This window comes from Prunus avium, chromosome 1 (assembly GCF_965620075.1).
Source record: "Prunus avium chromosome 1, drPruAviu1.hap1.1, whole genome shotgun sequence".
NCBI lineage: Eukaryota > Viridiplantae > Streptophyta > Magnoliopsida > Rosales > Rosaceae > Prunus > Prunus avium.
Genome location: NC_142284.1, coordinates 56,758,314 through 56,774,437, shown reverse-complemented (window position 1 = coordinate 56,774,437; position 16,124 = coordinate 56,758,314). Strand labels below are relative to the sequence as shown.

The following is a 16,124-nucleotide window of genomic DNA, read 5'->3' as shown; positions in this document are numbered from 1 at the left end:
GTTATCAAAGAATTCTCCTCCTAATATGGGACATGTAGATGTTCCGTTATTTGGCTTAATCATGACTTGGCATCATACAAGGTTGAAAATCGTTGAAGAAAGTGGGTCTTACACCAACCATGAAATTACTTAGCACTCTTAAAAACTAATTTAGAGAGAACTGTATATTTTGATTGATTTTGAAGTCAGCTTCAGTCTTCTTAAGAGATTATGATTTGTTTTGTGGGCGGACTTGAGCCAATGCATTCAAACTCAAACCTAACCCGAAATAATGTTTATGTCCTAAACTTTTAACCAATTTGTTCGGACTTTCTTAATCAACTTCATAAACAATTGATTCAACTCTTTATTGGAAATTTGAATTAGTTATACTCACAAATACTCATATAAATTAGTAAATTAAACAAGAGCCCCAAAACAGCACAATCATACACCATAGTTAATACATCAAATGCGTAGGAAAATAGTTAAAAATATTTGGCATGTGATATAAAGAGATGCACGTTGTCGTTGTCCTAAAGCCGTAGACGCCTACCTACATGCAGGTTATAACAGTCGTCTACAACTTCAAGATACAACCCTTGAAACTCACTAATCCGTTAAGCACGATCACAACAAACAGGGTACCAAGTGTTTATTAAATTGCCCATTAGACATATGAGAGAAAGAAGGGACAATACAGAAACATAGAGTACTGAAAGACACGAGAAGAGGGAATAGAACATACTGTTCTTTGTAAGGAGTTCCTATTTCATAGAACTCTATTTGCCTCTTTAGTGATAAACATGACTTTTACTTGACCTTTTAGTAAAACCTAATTATAATAAATAACGTTTTGGATCTTAACAAATAAAGTGTTATTTATTTATAAATAACATAAATATCCAACACCTTTCTTAATCAACTTTATAAACAATTGATCGATACATGACAAAATGACATATGAACCCGAGACATCCACTCACTTGGACAGAAGAATGAAGGTTAGATAAAAGATTGTGACAATGGCACCAACTGCCGGGTCCATGGGAAATGTACCTATAATTAGTAGTGTATAAATCTTAAAAGGAACCGCAACGTAGAACCTGAAATGTGAAAGGGAAAACGAACTGCTGATGCGATAGGTTGCCGACTGAAGCAGCCAAGCCAAGGTTGGTTTTGGCTTGTAGCTTCATTTAGTCAATCAGTGAGCCTCCAACACCTTCTTGACACTGCATGACAAAACAAAACTTCACTTCCAATCTTCACCGAAAACTCCAAATCCTCTTTTTTAACTTTCACCCAACTGCATGCCGTCAAACACTGTTTCAGTGTGTGGCCTCTGCCTTTCCAAGGCTTTTATATCATAATTCTCTCTCACCAACCCTGTTTTTCACTTGTCCTCCTAAACCCTCCAAAAGGGTTCATTTACAAGAAAACAAGAGAGTGCATTTTTGGGTTCATTGTGTGTAGTGTTATGGAGAGGTATGAGATTGTGAAGGATATTGGGACTGGGAATTTTGGGGTGGCCAGGCTGGTCAGAGACAAGTTCACAAAAGAACTCTTTGCTGTCAAGTTCATTGAAAGAGGCCAGAAGGTCTGTTTTTCATTTTTTGTCAAATCGAATTCTCTGCTCTTTTTTTCTTGGTTTTGGGTTTTGATCCATTTCTTTGGTGATGCAGATAGCTGAACATGTGCGGAGGGAAATCATGAACCACAGATCATTGAAGCATCCCAATATTGTTCGATTCAAAGAGGTCAGTTAAATCATGTGTTTTAGTCCTATATATAGCATTAGCTGCTTCTTCCTTTCTTTTCTACTTCTGCTCTGCCTCATGTTCATATATTTCGTCCTGGTCCCTTGACAGATACCGATGGCATGTTCTCTATATATTTTGCATAAGCATTGCATAAGTATTGGGGTGTCATTTTCTTGCAGGTCCTGCTGACACCAACTCATCTAGCCATCGTAATGGAGTACGCGGAGGGGGGAGAACTCTTTGAGAAGATACACGGTGCTGGTAGATTTAGTGAGGATGAGGTAAATAAATTTCTGAGGGGGAGAGACTTTCATATGGAAAAAATTTGTCGTTTAGAATATGGCATCTCTGAATGTCCCCTGAAAATGGCATACATATACATTTTTGTTCTTCTTTTTTTTCTCAATTTTATTGTTCTTTTGCATCAGGCAAGGTATTTCTTCCAGCAATTGATATCAGGAGTTAGTTACTGTCATTCAATGGTATGTAAATCGGCCGTCTTCTGTTAATGTGTTAAGCTGTTATTTCTTTCTCTCATTATCTTTTGTAGTGTTGATTGTAGTAAGGAAATAATTCATTTGTGGCACTGGCAGCACATCTGTCATAGGGACCTTAAGCTTGAAAATACACTCTTAGATGGCAGCACAGCACCCCGTGTGAAAATATGCGATTTCGGACACTCAAAGGTATTCCACAAACCCTATAGTACAGATCAACGTTAGGGATTCAGGTTAACCGGGCTTCGAGTAATTAATTCTTTCACTATGTTTTGCAGTCAGTATTGCATTCTCAGCCAAAATCTGCTGTAGGAACACCAGCTTATATTGCACCTGAGGTCCTATCTAAAACCAAATATGATGGAAAGGTAAGTCCAATTCTTGTTTATTTTCATTGACTATGTAGCTTGCTATTGCATTAAGCATCTTTCGAATCTAATCTTAGACATTACAGATTTCAGATGTTTGGTCTTGCGGAGTCACCTTATATGTGATGATTGTTGGATCATACCCCTTTGAAGATCCTGAAGAACCTATAAACTTTAAAAAAACAATTGAGGTTAGTGACATTACAACCTTTTTGACTAATAAAATGGAACAGAAATTAGATCAGATTTGCTAGTTCTTTTTTGAGTTGTAGCTAACATGCTATATGTGTCTTATGGCAGCGGATCCTTAGTGTACACTACTCAATTCCTGATTTTATCCGAGTTTCCAAGGAATGCAGACATCTCTTGTCTCTTATATTCGTAGAAAACCCCGAAAAGGTAATTAGAGTTAATCACAGGTTTAACTTAAGCAATGAACTTTGGTATACTGCTAACTAACACGAGGAGTTTCCTTGAGTTTTGTTTCTCCTTCTCATTCTTACAAATATCTGGTTTTGGCTACTGAGGTTAGCTTTCTCATTGCGGTCTCTACTTATATATCCTTGCAGAGAATAACAATCCCAGAAATTGAAAGCCACCCTTGGTTCGTAAAGAACTTACCTATCGAACTTATGGAAGGAGTCGGAAGCTGGCAGTGCAAAGATGCAAATAATCCATCCCAAAGCGATGAAGAAGTTCTATCAATAATACAACAGGCACGAAACCCCTCAGAAGAGGCCCCAAATGCTGCTGGTAGGCCTCTCATGGGAAGCAAAAGCATGGATCTTTGATGATTTGGATATTGCTAATGTTGAAGATATTGAAACAAGTGGTCATTTTGTATTTCCAAATCTGAGTAATTAAATTGTACATACAAATCAGTTTACATTCTGGCATATTACAAGCCCCATCTACAATATTCATTTTCAACAAGTCTTTATCAGGAGGTTTTATCACCGCATCCTATTTGACCAAAAACCAGAGGAGAAATTACCCTAAATCCAGCCCATATTTATTTTTTATACGTAGGGCAAATGTTGTGTGCACGGATTGTTTAATTCACAACTTCTAGTGACTTTAAGGATATGAAAAATAACCCAAGATAGAAAATTGCAGCAAGCCCATTGAAAACAAATTAAAAAGTATGCCCCCAGCCCCAGGTTTAGTTGACCAAAGTTTGTGCTAAAAGTCCTCTCTCTTCATCCCTTTATTTATCACAGAGGTGCAAAAAATTATATCATCAAGAGCAATGGATACCAACTGTAGAATGCAGAAAAGCAAAATCCAAACGCTGTATGAAGCCTGCAATCTTTTATTTTCCCAGAAAATGCTCCCAACTTCCCAACAAGTTCAATGGCTGAAAAATTTCCTGGGTATGATTTACTTGGTCATTTTGTTCATGCTTGCACTTATGTTTATATTGGACTGAAACATTTATAGGCTCAAATTTTTATCACACGCAGGCACGTTTAAAGCAATAGATGTTGGAATTGATGAATTTGGTTTATGTGGATCGCCATCTACTAGCCCAAGGAGAGATAAGGGACTGATCTGTGGGCAAAGCATCTCCCAAATCACTTACATTCACATTCATGAATGTCACCATTTCTCTGTAAGTAGAGTTGCCCTAGTCTGTGCATTTATATATCAGACAGTTTGATATTATGTTGTCAAATCATCGATCAAAATTGCATTTATTGACAGTCCGGCAATATAACATATTGATAAAATGTTATGAGCAGATCGGCGTGTTTTGCTTCCCAGCTGGAGTGACACTTCCCCTTCATGATCACCCTGAAATGACAGTCTTTAGCAAACTCCTTTATGGTTCATGTTATGTTAAAGCTTACGATTGGATCAACGGAGGAACTACTTCAGGCTTCAGAACGTGTAAGAACCAATCATAATTAACTTCATGAAGAAAAAATTAAGCTGCAAGATTTAGTTATTTTGCTAGACCTACTACATAAATTTTGGCAAAGACAACCTTTGATTTTGTGTTCTGTCTGTGGGCGCAGTTGGATTGGCAGGCAAGGTTTTAGATGGCATTAGGAGGGCACCATGTGAGACTTGTGTACTATTTCCAACAAGTGGAGGGAACATTCATTCTTTTAGTGCAGTAACTACCTGTGCTATCTTGGATGTATTGGCTCCACCTTACTCTGAGGAGCTTGGCAGGCCTTCTACTTATTTCTTGGAATTTCCTATTTCTTCTCTTCCTGGTAATTAAAACAAATTATATATCAATCCGATTTTAATTATAATTCTAAATTGCATATGGCTGATTTGGTCATCTGTCCAATTTATGGAGCAGGATATGCAATGCTTGAGGAAGGAGAGTTGCAAGATGATCTGGTGGTTGCTGGAGCACCATATCTTGGCCCCCCTATTGATGATGCTGGCATTGGCTGTTGTTGCCTTCTTGACTTTGCCAGTGTATAGTTTTATTTACTGCATGATTGATAGGATTGCCATACAATGCTTAAAACTTAATGAAATACAGATAGGCTGCGCTTAAGCCAAGCAGAGCATTTGGATTGCCAAAGAAAGGGTGCATGTGTTTTAATATAAATATTGCTGCAATTTCCTAAAGTGGCAAATCCAAATGGTAAATAGCATTTTCCTTGCACCTGTGGTTTTGTGTTTGAATCCTCCGTCTCCATTATCACTTATCAAAAGAGTTTATAAAATATAAAAAGTCAATCAAATCGAAAAATCGATGAATCCTCTAAATAAAACAAGCAAACACAATTATTTTATAACATTAAAATAATTAGAGTAACAAACAAATGGCTAATCAATCTATAATTGAGCTGATTTCTTAGGTAAACAATTGTTAAAAACCACTTAAAAAAATTAGACAATTCCCATCTAGCGAATTCAAAATAGTAGTTTGTGTCACATAACTTGCATAATACTTTATCTTGTTTTCACCCAAAGAGAGGGAGAAAAAACATTCTCTTGTTTCTTTTTGCATGAGATATATAAAATTTGTGCACAAATTAATAAATCCATTTTTGGATAAAGCAAGCAGCTGCATGCTTACGCGGCGCCTTACAGTGGGCGTGACCGCAGTGGCCCAGAAACGTGGGCTTGACTTGACTGTGGAGCAATATAAAGCGCATAAAACATGGTTTTTGCGAAAAACGAATCACTCTGACTGTCATTTGGCGTTTTCACATTATCTGTAAAATCTCTCTCCTTTCCTCTTTTGGGTCAAGAAATCTTCATCTCTGAAACAAATTAATACGAAAAATTTCTGAACTTTCACACCGCTTGACATAATTTACTTCCAATCTTCACGAAAAAAAAAAAAAAAAAACCAAATTCCATTTTTTACTTTCACTGCATGCCGTCAAAGACTATTTGAGTTTGTGGCCTCTCGCCCTCAGCTGCCTTTGTGAAGACTTTTTAATGATATCTTTCAAACCAACCCTTTTTTCCACTTGTCCTCCTAAGGGCTATCTTTGTTTGGTGCAAAGCCCTCTGCAACCCTTTTCAGTGGGAACTTGGATGTGCATGTTGCTGCTGCTGTTTCATGATCTGGTTGTCAGCTCTGTTTGAATTTGTGTTCATTGCTGTTGTGAGCTTTGGAAATTAATTGGTCTAGTATGGAGAGGTATGAGATTATGAAAGATATTGGGTTTGGGAATTTTGGGGTGGCCAGGCTGGTCAGAGATAAGTTGACCAGAGAGCTCTTTGCTGTTAAGTTCATTGAGAGAGGCCAGAAGGTTTGGTTCATCTCTTAAACCTCTTTTATCTTCCTTTTATTTTTGTGAATTCTCTCTTTGTATTTTTTATTTTTTATTTTTGTCGGTTCTTTGAATTTTATCTGGGTATTGGGTTGTTTTCCATTTCTTTGGTGATACAGATAGATGAACATGTGCAAAGGGAAATCATGAACCACAGATCATTGAAGCATCCCAATATTGTTCGATTCAAAGAGGTCAGTGATTATGAATTATGTGGACTTGATATCCATAAATGAATTTTCCAGTTTTCAGTTTTCAATTTGAGAATGAATTTTCCATAAACATATAGCATGTCTTTATACATAAGCTGATTTTTCTTATCTTTTGTCGTGGTCCCTTGAGAGATACTGATAACATGTTCTTAATCAACTTTGCATAAGCATTGCCTAAGTATCTGTTGAGGTTGGGTTGAAGACAGAACATGCTAAAATCATGCCTTCATTGTACTTAAATTGGTAGGACTTATTAAAGGTGTTGTTAAAGTACCTTTGTTAAAAACATGGACTCTACTTGCTGTCAGTCTTTGTTAATGTGAAGTGAAAATAGTCTTTACAATGGCCTATTTCCGATAAACAGGTTTTCGTTTAAGAGTATTGGGGTCTCTTTCTTGCAGGTCCTTTTGACACCAACTCATCTAGCCATAGTAATGGAGTATGCGGCAGGGGGAGAACTTTTTGGGAGAATATGCAATGCTGGCAGATTTAGTGAGGATGAGGTAAAGTAACTTTGGAGGAGGAGAGAATTTTATGGTATCATTTGTAATTTAGAAATGCCCCTTGAAAATGGAATCCATATAGATTTTCATTTTCTTTTCCCTGCGGCTCTAGATTTTCTTTTACTTTCAATTGGGAAAGAGGTGCATCTTTTTTAGTTCTTTTCCTGAAACTCTTTTTTTGTTGTTGCAAATTTGTTGTTCTTTTGCATCAGGCAAGGTTTTTCTTCCAGCAGTTGATATCAGGAGTTAGTTATTGTCATTCAATGGTATGAAATTTGGCACACTTCTATTAATGTGTTGTATACTGCTATATCTTTTTGTCGGGATCTTTGGTAGCGTCGGTTGTAGTGAGGAAATAATTCATTTGTGGCAGCAAATCTGTCATAGAGACCTTAAGCTTGAAAACACACTCTTAGATGGCAGCACAGCACCCCGTGTAAAAATATGTGATTTCGGATACTCAAAGGTAATCCACAAACCCTAGAGTACGGATCCACATTAAGGATTTGGGTTAATGAGACTTTGAGTAATTAATTTCTTCACTTTGTTTGTAGTCAGTATTGCATTCTCAGCCAAAATCTACTGTAGGAACACCAGCTTATATAGCACCTGAGGTCCTATCTAAAAGCAAATATGATGGACAGGTAAGTCCAAATCTTTTGACTTTCCATTGACACTGTTGTTTGTTATTGCTTTAAGCATCTTTTGTATCTTATCTTAGAGGTTATAGATTGCAGATGTTTGGTCTTGTGGAGTGACCTTATATGTGATGATAGTTGGAGCATATCCCTTTGAAGATCCTCAAGACCCTAGAAACTTTAGAAAAACAATTGGGGTTAGTGGCATAACAAACTTTTCACCAATAAAATGGAACAGAAATGAAACAATGCATGTATAAAAACTTCCTAATTCTTTTTTGAGTTATAGTTAACATGTTATATGTCTTATGGCAGCGGATCCTTAGCGTACAGTACTCAATCCCAGATAATGTCCGAGTTTCCATCGAATGTAGACATCTCTTATCTCATATATTTGTAGCAGACCCCGAAAAGGTAATGTAGTTTTTATTTTGGTGCTGAAACTACTAGATATCTAGACTTCACCACCACAGGTTTAACTTAATCAATCAATCAATACCACCACATTATTGCAAATATCTGGTTTTTGGATGCACATTTCATGTTGAGATTTATAGGTTCAGTTTAGCTTTCTCATTGTGGTCTCTGCTTATATCTGTTTGCAGAGAATAACAATCCCAGAAATTAAAAGCCACCCTTGGTTTCTAAAGAACTTACCTATGGAAATGATGGAAGGAGGAAGCTGGCAGACCCATGATGTTAATAATCCATCCCAAAGCATTGAAGAAGTCCAGTCCATAATACAAGAGGCAAGAAAACCAGTCGGGGTACCAAATGCAGCTCGTAAGCCTCTGATCGGAAGCAGCAGCATGGAACTTGATGATTTGGATGCTGAAGATATTGAAACAAGTGGTGATTTTGTATTGCCAAATATGAGTAATTAAAATGTGAATACAAATTTTACTTGTGAAGTTATGAGTATTGGATTCTTGTGAGGCTCCTTCTTTTGAATTGGTCTGATACGTGGCCCAGAATAAATGGATCATTTCGTATTTTCTTTAACTCTAATGGTAAATGATTTGTAAGAACTTGAAACAATTGTTTGCCATGAATGTTCTTTTTCAGTAGAGTATTTTAAATCATATCATTTACTACTGAAAGCCAATTAATTTTCTCTTTTCTTTTCTCCCATCCCATAGTTTTGTTGTCAAACTTGAACTTTTTTTATTTTATTTTTAATCATAGTAATGATTTGTTATTGCGTCTTGCACAAATATCTACAGAAGATTATGAGTTAATTGGAGTGCTTAGTAGGAATAAATATGATTTTGTATTATTTTTAATTACTTGTAAGAACAATTGATTCGGACTTCTCCCATTGATGTATTAATTCCAACTATACTGTTATTTTAATCAACTAAGCAAAAGCCATAAATATGTACATTGATCTTGTTCATGCAGTGTGAATGAAATTCAATTCAAAGTACACTTACCAGACCAACATTGTAAATGCATTAACGTAGGGCCCGTCGGACCATTAAAGTTCTATTCACAAAAGTTACGCTAGAGACCCTAAGCCTGGCCCATAAGCCCAAAATTTCCACAAGTCTTCTTGTCCATTAATCTCAAGTCTCAAGTCAATTTTTGGCCACTTGCATCTTGGTAATTAGTGGCTAACTTAATTTCTAGCAGTAACAGATGTATAATATGTTTTGGTCTTCTATCTGTGAATGTGTCAAACACATTACAAGGATATAAAATCATTTAAATAGGAAAGAATCCGATCTCAATTTGAAAGGATCTGCCAAAAATGAATACATGCTCTTCTTTTTAGCATACCAGCAACATCCCACTTCAAAAAGATAGATCACTTTTGAAAAATATGGGTTATTAAGATTCCAGAACATCAACTGTGGCACATTAAAATACCCTCTCTTTCTGTAATTATCCAAATCCTCCCTAAAATCCCACACCCAACTGTTCTTAGAGGCCTTCTCAAAAGTGATTTCTTAAAAATGTGCATAACTTGATTGTAAATCTTTGAAGTCTTTAAAGTGATTTCTTAAAAATGTGCTTTTGGTGGAAATAAAGAGTCCAAGTCTCTAAGTGACGACGTGAAGTTTGGTTAAACAGCACCCTTTATTTTCCTTGTTCGATTCATACTAGCTATGTGTGTCAATTAGTTTTTTTATTTTTGTGTTAAAATTTTAAAAAGAGAAGTTGTAAGAAGTTAAGTTAAGGTCCATATTTGCAAGAAGATAATTATAACTTGTGCCCCGCCTTGGATGGGAGGCAAATTTAAAAGGTTGAGTGGACACGGAAAGGCACCGTTACCAACCATCTCAAGTCAAGTCAAGCCGAGTCAACAACTGCAAGACAATAGTGAGAAAGAGTCTGGTGTGCGTTGGAAGGCAAATCACCATCTCAATTCTCAAGTCTAATCTAGGTTAACAGTTGCGTGGGAAGAAAATTAGGAAATATTTGGCCAAAATTCGAGTAGGTACTATTGTCTTGCTAGAATTTGCTCCAATGCAGAAAAAAAAATAATAATAGAAATTCAGTTCCACTTAGTGCACCCTCAAAAAATTTCTCCAATAAAAATTAAAAATTATTGAAATAAGAAGAAGGAAAAAAGAAAAAGTCATTATTTGATTTGTATACTCTTCAGTGTGCAGCTTTTTTTTGTCTATCAAGTCAATCAATATAGTGTGATCCAAACTAATTGAAAACTCCAAATTTATTCAATTACTTAAGTCAAGTCAATGCCTAACCACTTAATTGCATCATGGAAATTACAATTAGTGTCTAACTTAATTTGTAGCAAGGGTTACAAAACACCCACTAGTGTAGTGGTTTGGAGCAAATGCTCCCTCTAGAAAAGGTCCTCAATTTGATTCATAGCATCCGTATAGTGTGTATGAGTTTAGTATGCTATCGCCCCTCTTAATTAGAAAGGTCCTAAAATAATAATAAACCTTTTGGAAGGAAAAATTCCACCTTCATTTGGAAAGCTTGGGAATTTGTAGAGGCTATTCCTGGAGAATTCGTGCATCATTGAACTAGACCGACATTGCTCATCATCCGACTAAAAATTGGTTGGTTAGCATCATAAAAGTAAAAAATCCATGTGGTCTTTTCAAATCTTATATAAATTCTTATGATATAAATTTTTTAAAATCCAAACGTAAAAAATCCTAATTATAAAAATCTTTTAAAAAAAATCTTATAAGTCATTACATTCCTAAATAGTCTTTTAAAATCAATTGGACTTATTTATCTATAAATAGTCTTTTAAAATCCAAATTGAATACACTCCCCTAAAGTTTTCTCCAAGTAAAGCATGATATTATTTCTTTCGGTTCAAATCTTAAAGACAATAAGAAAATGATGGTGTGTGGATTGTTTAAAACGGTCGTATCTTCTACTATGTTGTGTTAATAACTACAATCTCAGATCAAATCTGAACCCATGATCCGTCCATGTTGTTGTTGGTGGAACCCAACTCAACAATTTTAAACCTAATAATGGAAAATTATTGTGTATCGGTTATGAATTCACTCAAATTATAACAAGGATTGGATTTAAAAACTACGCGGTGCTCCTCCCTCCATATACCAAAAAACCTGTAATATAAAGAGGAGAAGGAAAGCATTAGGCCACCCTGAGAAAGCTTTCCATCACCAAATTTCGTGCTCCTCCCTCCCTATAGCCTATACCAAAAAAGAAAACCTCCCTCCCTAAACCCTAAACCCATCGAAGCTCGTAACGACAAGTAATCTTCCATTTTCGTATCATTTCAATACGTATATTTTACATTCTAGTGCATGGTTTTTATTTATATATATGCTTAAAAGGGGATTCAAACTTTGAACTTCGATTTAGAGATAAATAGGTGACCCAAAGGTGTCAATGGACCTTCATTCATTGATGAAATAGAAGCTTTCTTCTCCTTTTGAAAACCAAAAGGCCGGTCAAAAGAAAATTCCACCGCGTTTTTAGTTTTAATATTAGCCCAAACCATACCATTATCAACAGGGTGAAGCTAACAACACCTTTTAATCCAATTAGTTGATGTGGCCTGCCCTATAGGCTATAGGACCCCCAATGGCATGCTTAAAAAACTTCCAACCGCAACACAGGGTAAACTTCAGGTAAACTTAACTTCAGCAACACGAACCGCGTTGAATTCTCTTTCTTAATTCGGTTTTATTAATTTTATGTGTATATTTCTCTCTTCACGTAATGAACTTTTAATATATGAGTGAATTTGAGGAGGGTAAACCTCTGCAACACGAATCGCTTTGAATGGAAAATTCAAATGTCATCAGTAGGGGTGGGCATCAATCCGGCCGAACCGATGAAACCGGCCGAACCGATTATATTGGTTTGGTTTGGTTTGGTTTTGACCAAAGAAAAAGTCAACAGTTTGAAAAACCGATCCGAACCGGTTTGGTTTGGTTCGGCTGCGGTTTGAGAGTTTTGAAAACTGTCCTAAACCAAACCGGACCGATTATAAATCAATTTATTATTTGTTTAATTTAGTTTACATGTGGCAAGGCTTGAGTGGTTAGTTGAAAGTGTACCATGTACCCTAGCACACCTGATTGGACTCCAAAACTAATACTCACGGTCACGGACTCCATTTTCTCTCCCTTACATTTGCGTGAGCCTCTCTCTCTTCTTCCTTCGTTTCAACCCTAGCCGCAACTCCCTCTCATCATCACTCTCTCTCTGTCTCTCTCTGCTCTACACTCCTCATCATATCTCTCTTCCTTCGTTGACAGACAAGGAATTGTTCTGTAAATTCCTTTCTGTACATCTGCCTTTTTCCTCCTTTTGAGCCAAACCAAAGCTTGCAGAATTCTTGTGTTCTAGGAAGCAGAGAAACACAGAGGACTGTTCAGAATTCTTGTGTTCTCTAATAGGGTTCAGTTGTAAGTGTCTCTATGATCCTAAATTTTGTCAATCGTGAACCCTTTTTCTCCTTCTTTATTGGTTGCAGAAGTTTTGCTCCTTTATTTATTTATTTTGATGATAATCTTGGTCTGATCAAACATGATCCCAGGGTGTGCAGAGAGAAGATTATCAAAGAGAACAAAACCCAATTAATGTAAGTTTCACTTTACCCTGACTCAGTTCTACAATTTCTTTTTGCTTACATCCTTAATCAACCAATATGTAAATATATTCCATTCCTATCTATCAGTTCTTCGGTCAATATAATTAGGAGACTTTATATTTATGAAAGACCATATCATTTTCAGTAATATTTTTAGATTTGGTTGAGGCTTGGTTGTTGTCTGTCTTGAGCTTAGTATATGGGTTTTCCTGGATTTTTTATGTTCTGGAGCTCTATGTGCTTGTTCAGGGAGTTCTACTCTTGGAGTTTTTTATTGTGGGAACTTTTTATTTTTATTTTTCCGATTTTGCTTTGATTGAATTTTGCACTTAGAACTGAAATTCAATACTAATGATTTTTTAGATACATGAAAATTTTAGTTCAGTTTATATTTAGGATCACTGATTGGCTTTTGTGTTCCTATATTTGTCATTCAGTTTGGAATAATATGGAGGCATTTTATTATTTATTGGAAAACATCAGGTTGTGAGTTTGCATAACTAATATAGATGAATATATTTTTTGTTCACATCTATTGAACTAGATCATGTTAGATTTAGACTTTACAAGAAGTTCTCCGAGCCCTGACTATGTAATTCTCGTTTCCACAGGAAGATGAGGATGATTCCAAAGGAAGTCCAAGAATACTTTTGCACCACCTCTTTGTGGTAGCTTCTATGGTGTTGTGCTTGATGGGCCTGGAGGTTCTGTGCCAACAGTGACAGAGTATATGGTAAATGGTTCTCTCAGAAATGCCTTGCAGAAGAATAAGAAGAAATGTGTTTGTTTGGCTTTTTGTTCTTTGCATTAATTTGATAAAATCAGAATGAATGCTGTAGCTGACTAGTTGGTATGTAATTTCCAATTGTATTAATCGATTGGGTATTGAAATTTGTTTGTATTTGTATGAAAATATGGGATTATATGTTGAAGTTTGTTGCTGGAATTTTGGATGAACTTTGATGAAAATGTTTATGTTTGTTAGGAGCAAGTTCAGTTTTAAGATTATTTGATGGAATACAAATCTTAACAGGTTTTGTGTTATTGTAAGCATGTTTTCTTTTATGCCTAAACCGGCCGAACCAAACCGAACCAAACCGGATATGAATGGTTTGGTTTGGTTTGGTTTTCGTTTTGATTTTAGCTCAAACCGAACCACACCGGACCGTGAAAGTTTAATTGGTTCAGCTGTGGTTTGAGAGTGAAACCGGACCAAACCGGACCGTGCCCACGCCTAGTCATCAGTATGTCGGGGACCCTCAATGACCGGAAACAATAAATATAATAAAGTCGATTGTCATGACTTGTCATGGGGTTCTAATTCCAGCCCTATCCTCCAACTCCTTCAATTTACCGATATTTTCAAAACGTCCCTTTATTTGGTGGGGTAGATGTTCAGTTTTCGTGTCGATCTCAAATTTCACAACTGCCTCTCTAGCTATTCAATTCAAAAACTTCCATTAGCTCTGCACTTTCTTCTTCTTGGTTTCATCTGATTCCCATCAATTTTAGTTGCAGAACAACAATGGCCTCTGTGATCATTCCACCAGTGCTTTCTTCTCCCAGGGACGATGCAATCCAACTCCACCGCGCCTTCAAAGGGTTTGGCTGCGACACGACCACCGTCATCAACATCCTCGCCCACAGAGACGCAACGCAGCGAGCCTACCTCAAGCAAGAGTACAAAACCATGTACCATGAGGAGCTCAGCAAGCGCCTCTCCTCAGAGCTCAGCGGAAACACCAAGAAATCGGTCTTGCTCTGGATGCACGACCCAGCAACGAGAGACGCCACCATAATCAGGCAGGCTCTGGGTATGGGCGGAGAACTTGTTGTTGATCTCAAAGCAGCCACCGAAGTCATCTGCTCAAGAACCCCATCTCAGATCCTGCAATTCAAGAACATCTACTTTGCAACTTTTGGGGTTTATCTGGAGCACGATATTGAGTATCAGGCTTCTGGGGATCACAAAAATTTGCTGCTTGCATATGTTGGGACGCCGAGGTATGAGGGTCTGGAAGTTGACAGAGCGACGGTGGAGTACGACGCCAAGGCTCTGTTCAAGGCAGGGGAGAAGAGGTTGGGGACGGATGAGAAGACTTTCGTACAGATTTTCAGTGGGAGGAGCAGCGCCCATTTGGCTGCTGTGAGTGCTGCTTACCATAGCATGTATGGGAGTTCACTGGAGAAGGCTGTGAAGAAGGAGACTTCTGGGTATTTTGAGCATGCCCTTTTGACCATTTTGCGCTGCGCTGAGCATCCTGGGATGTATTTTGCCAAGGTTCTGCACAAGGCTATGAAGGGTTTGGGCACAGATGACAGTACTCTTTTGAGGGTGATTGTTTCAAGGGCTGAGATTGATTTGCAGTTCATAAAGGCGGAGTACAGGAAGAAGTATGGCAAGACTTTGAATGATGCTGTTCATTCAGAGACATCTGGGAATTACAAGGCCTTTCTTCTGGCTCTTTTAGGCCCCAATCATTAGGCCAAATATGAATAGTTGCTGGGCGTGTAAGGGGATTTTCTGGGTAAGATTGTAGGTTTTAAATTCTGTGTTTTTTTTAGCTATGACTCTTTTTTAGTCATTTTCAGAACCTTGAAATTGGGGAAGGTAGATGTGTGGAGCATGAGCAGCAAGTTGTTGTTCCTTCGTTTGAAATGCTTACTGTTTCATGCCTGAAAGATTGTGTAGAGAGCTCCATAAATTTCCCAATGTTGCTTTGCATTTGTAGGTTTGAAGTTGTGCAATGAAATGTACAAAAAGATTGTGAACCAAAATTGTCACCGACCACCCACGGTTATTTCTTACCCAACAAATATCACTGCGGTTTAACAGTGGCAGAGCCACACGTATGAGGCTTTGAAGGGGCAGACCAGCTATTTGATAATAATATATCCAACCAAACACACAATCTCCTCCAATCTTATTCTCCTTACATTGAGTTCACGGATTTCACGTGTATAGGCTATACAATAATAGCAATACATTGCGACACGAAAAATAAAATCACATGTACCAACCTTACCTAACACATTTAAAACAAATTGTTGAATAATTGTAATGAATAGGGATAGATTTGAAAAAACAAAAAACAAAATTTACCAATTTATTAGTTACACATAATAACATTTTAAATTTAAACCAATTCAATCCCTTCTGCACGAGTGGAACTTCTTTATCTATGTTATATTGTCTTGTTCTATCAATCTCTCTTCACGTGGGCTAACCTATGTTGGAAAAATTTGATGATGGATGCTACTTTTCTGCAAAATATCATATGAAATAATTATTAAAAAATTGTAATTTACATTGATAGAGTATATTAAATAAAACTAATGAAATTACAGCAAAATAC

The 16,124-nt window shown here is 36.9% G+C and overlaps 3 protein-coding genes, 1 long non-coding RNA gene and 1 pseudogene across 6 annotated transcripts; all 5 read left to right on the top strand.

Moving 5' to 3' along the window:
* The first annotated feature begins 1,268 nt into the window (after positions 1 to 1,268).
* On the top strand, positions 1,269 to 3,537 carry LOC110751936 (serine/threonine-protein kinase SAPK2-like; annotated as a pseudogene). Its single transcript, XR_015832837.1, has 9 exons — positions 1,269 to 1,576; positions 1,662 to 1,736; positions 1,919 to 2,020; positions 2,168 to 2,221; positions 2,333 to 2,425; positions 2,515 to 2,604; positions 2,691 to 2,795; positions 2,905 to 3,003; positions 3,174 to 3,537. The product of XR_015832837.1 is annotated as a serine/threonine-protein kinase SAPK2-like (transcript).
* A 111-nt stretch (positions 3,538 to 3,648) lies between these two features.
* LOC110751935 (plant cysteine oxidase 1-like) lies at positions 3,649 to 5,228 on the top strand. Its single transcript, XM_021952495.2, has 5 exons — positions 3,649 to 3,977; positions 4,068 to 4,216; positions 4,347 to 4,494; positions 4,623 to 4,826; positions 4,919 to 5,228. The coding sequence occupies exons 1-5, from the start codon at positions 3,854 to 3,856 to the stop codon at positions 5,044 to 5,046; spliced, it is 753 nt and encodes a 250-aa protein (XP_021808187.1). The 5' UTR covers positions 3,649 to 3,853; the 3' UTR covers positions 5,047 to 5,228.
* Positions 5,229 to 5,768: 540 nt separating this feature from the next.
* On the top strand, positions 5,769 to 8,711 carry LOC110751934 (serine/threonine-protein kinase SAPK2). Of its 2 annotated transcripts, XM_021952493.2 has the most exons (9): positions 5,772 to 6,335; positions 6,476 to 6,550; positions 6,970 to 7,071; positions 7,284 to 7,337; positions 7,445 to 7,537; positions 7,626 to 7,715; positions 7,802 to 7,906; positions 8,025 to 8,123; positions 8,315 to 8,711. In XM_021952493.2, exons 1-9 carry the CDS (start codon positions 6,216 to 6,218, stop codon positions 8,591 to 8,593), a joined length of 1,017 nt encoding a protein of 338 aa, XP_021808185.2. In that variant the 5' UTR covers positions 5,772 to 6,215; the 3' UTR covers positions 8,594 to 8,711. The 2 variants fall into 2 exon arrangements, with proteins under 2 accessions (XP_021808186.2, XP_021808185.2); XM_021952494.2 differs by lacking the exon at positions 7,802 to 7,906 and having other exon boundaries at positions 5,769 to 6,335.
* A 3,587-nt stretch (positions 8,712 to 12,298) lies between these two features.
* Positions 12,299 to 13,812, top strand: LOC110747010 (uncharacterized). Its single transcript, XR_002525101.2, has 3 exons — positions 12,299 to 12,583; positions 12,715 to 12,759; positions 13,380 to 13,812. It is a non-coding gene; the product is annotated as an uncharacterized LOC110747010 (long non-coding RNA).
* Positions 13,813 to 14,101: 289 nt separating this feature from the next.
* On the top strand, positions 14,102 to 15,546 carry LOC110752001 (annexin D5-like). The gene has a single exon (XM_021952575.2). It carries the CDS (start codon positions 14,294 to 14,296, stop codon positions 15,251 to 15,253), a length of 960 nt encoding a protein of 319 aa, XP_021808267.2. The 5' UTR covers positions 14,102 to 14,293; the 3' UTR covers positions 15,254 to 15,546.
* Positions 15,547 to 16,124: the final 578 nt, after the last annotated feature.

Excerpts from the sequence above, each read along its gene's own strand:
- LOC110751935 (XM_021952495.2), top strand. The coding sequence starts at position 3,854 with ATGGATACCAACTGTAGAATGCAGAAAAGCAAAATCCAAACGCTGTAT. Across the intron at positions 4,217-4,346 it reads ATGAATGTCACCATTTCTCT|ATCGGCGTGTTTTGCTTCCC; the intron begins GTAAGTAGAGTT and ends TGTTATGAGCAG. Across the intron at positions 4,495-4,622 it reads TACTTCAGGCTTCAGAACGT|TTGGATTGGCAGGCAAGGTT; the intron begins GTAAGAACCAAT and ends CTGTGGGCGCAG.
- LOC110751934 (XM_021952493.2), top strand. The coding sequence starts at position 6,216 with ATGGAGAGGTATGAGATTATGAAAGATATTGGGTTTGGGAATTTTGGG. Across the intron at positions 7,716-7,801 it reads AAAGCAAATATGATGGACAG|ATTGCAGATGTTTGGTCTTG; the intron begins GTAAGTCCAAAT and ends TAGAGGTTATAG. Across the intron at positions 8,124-8,314 it reads TTGTAGCAGACCCCGAAAAG|AGAATAACAATCCCAGAAAT; the intron begins GTAATGTAGTTT and ends ATCTGTTTGCAG.
- LOC110752001 (XM_021952575.2), top strand. The coding sequence starts at position 14,294 with ATGGCCTCTGTGATCATTCCACCAGTGCTTTCTTCTCCCAGGGACGAT.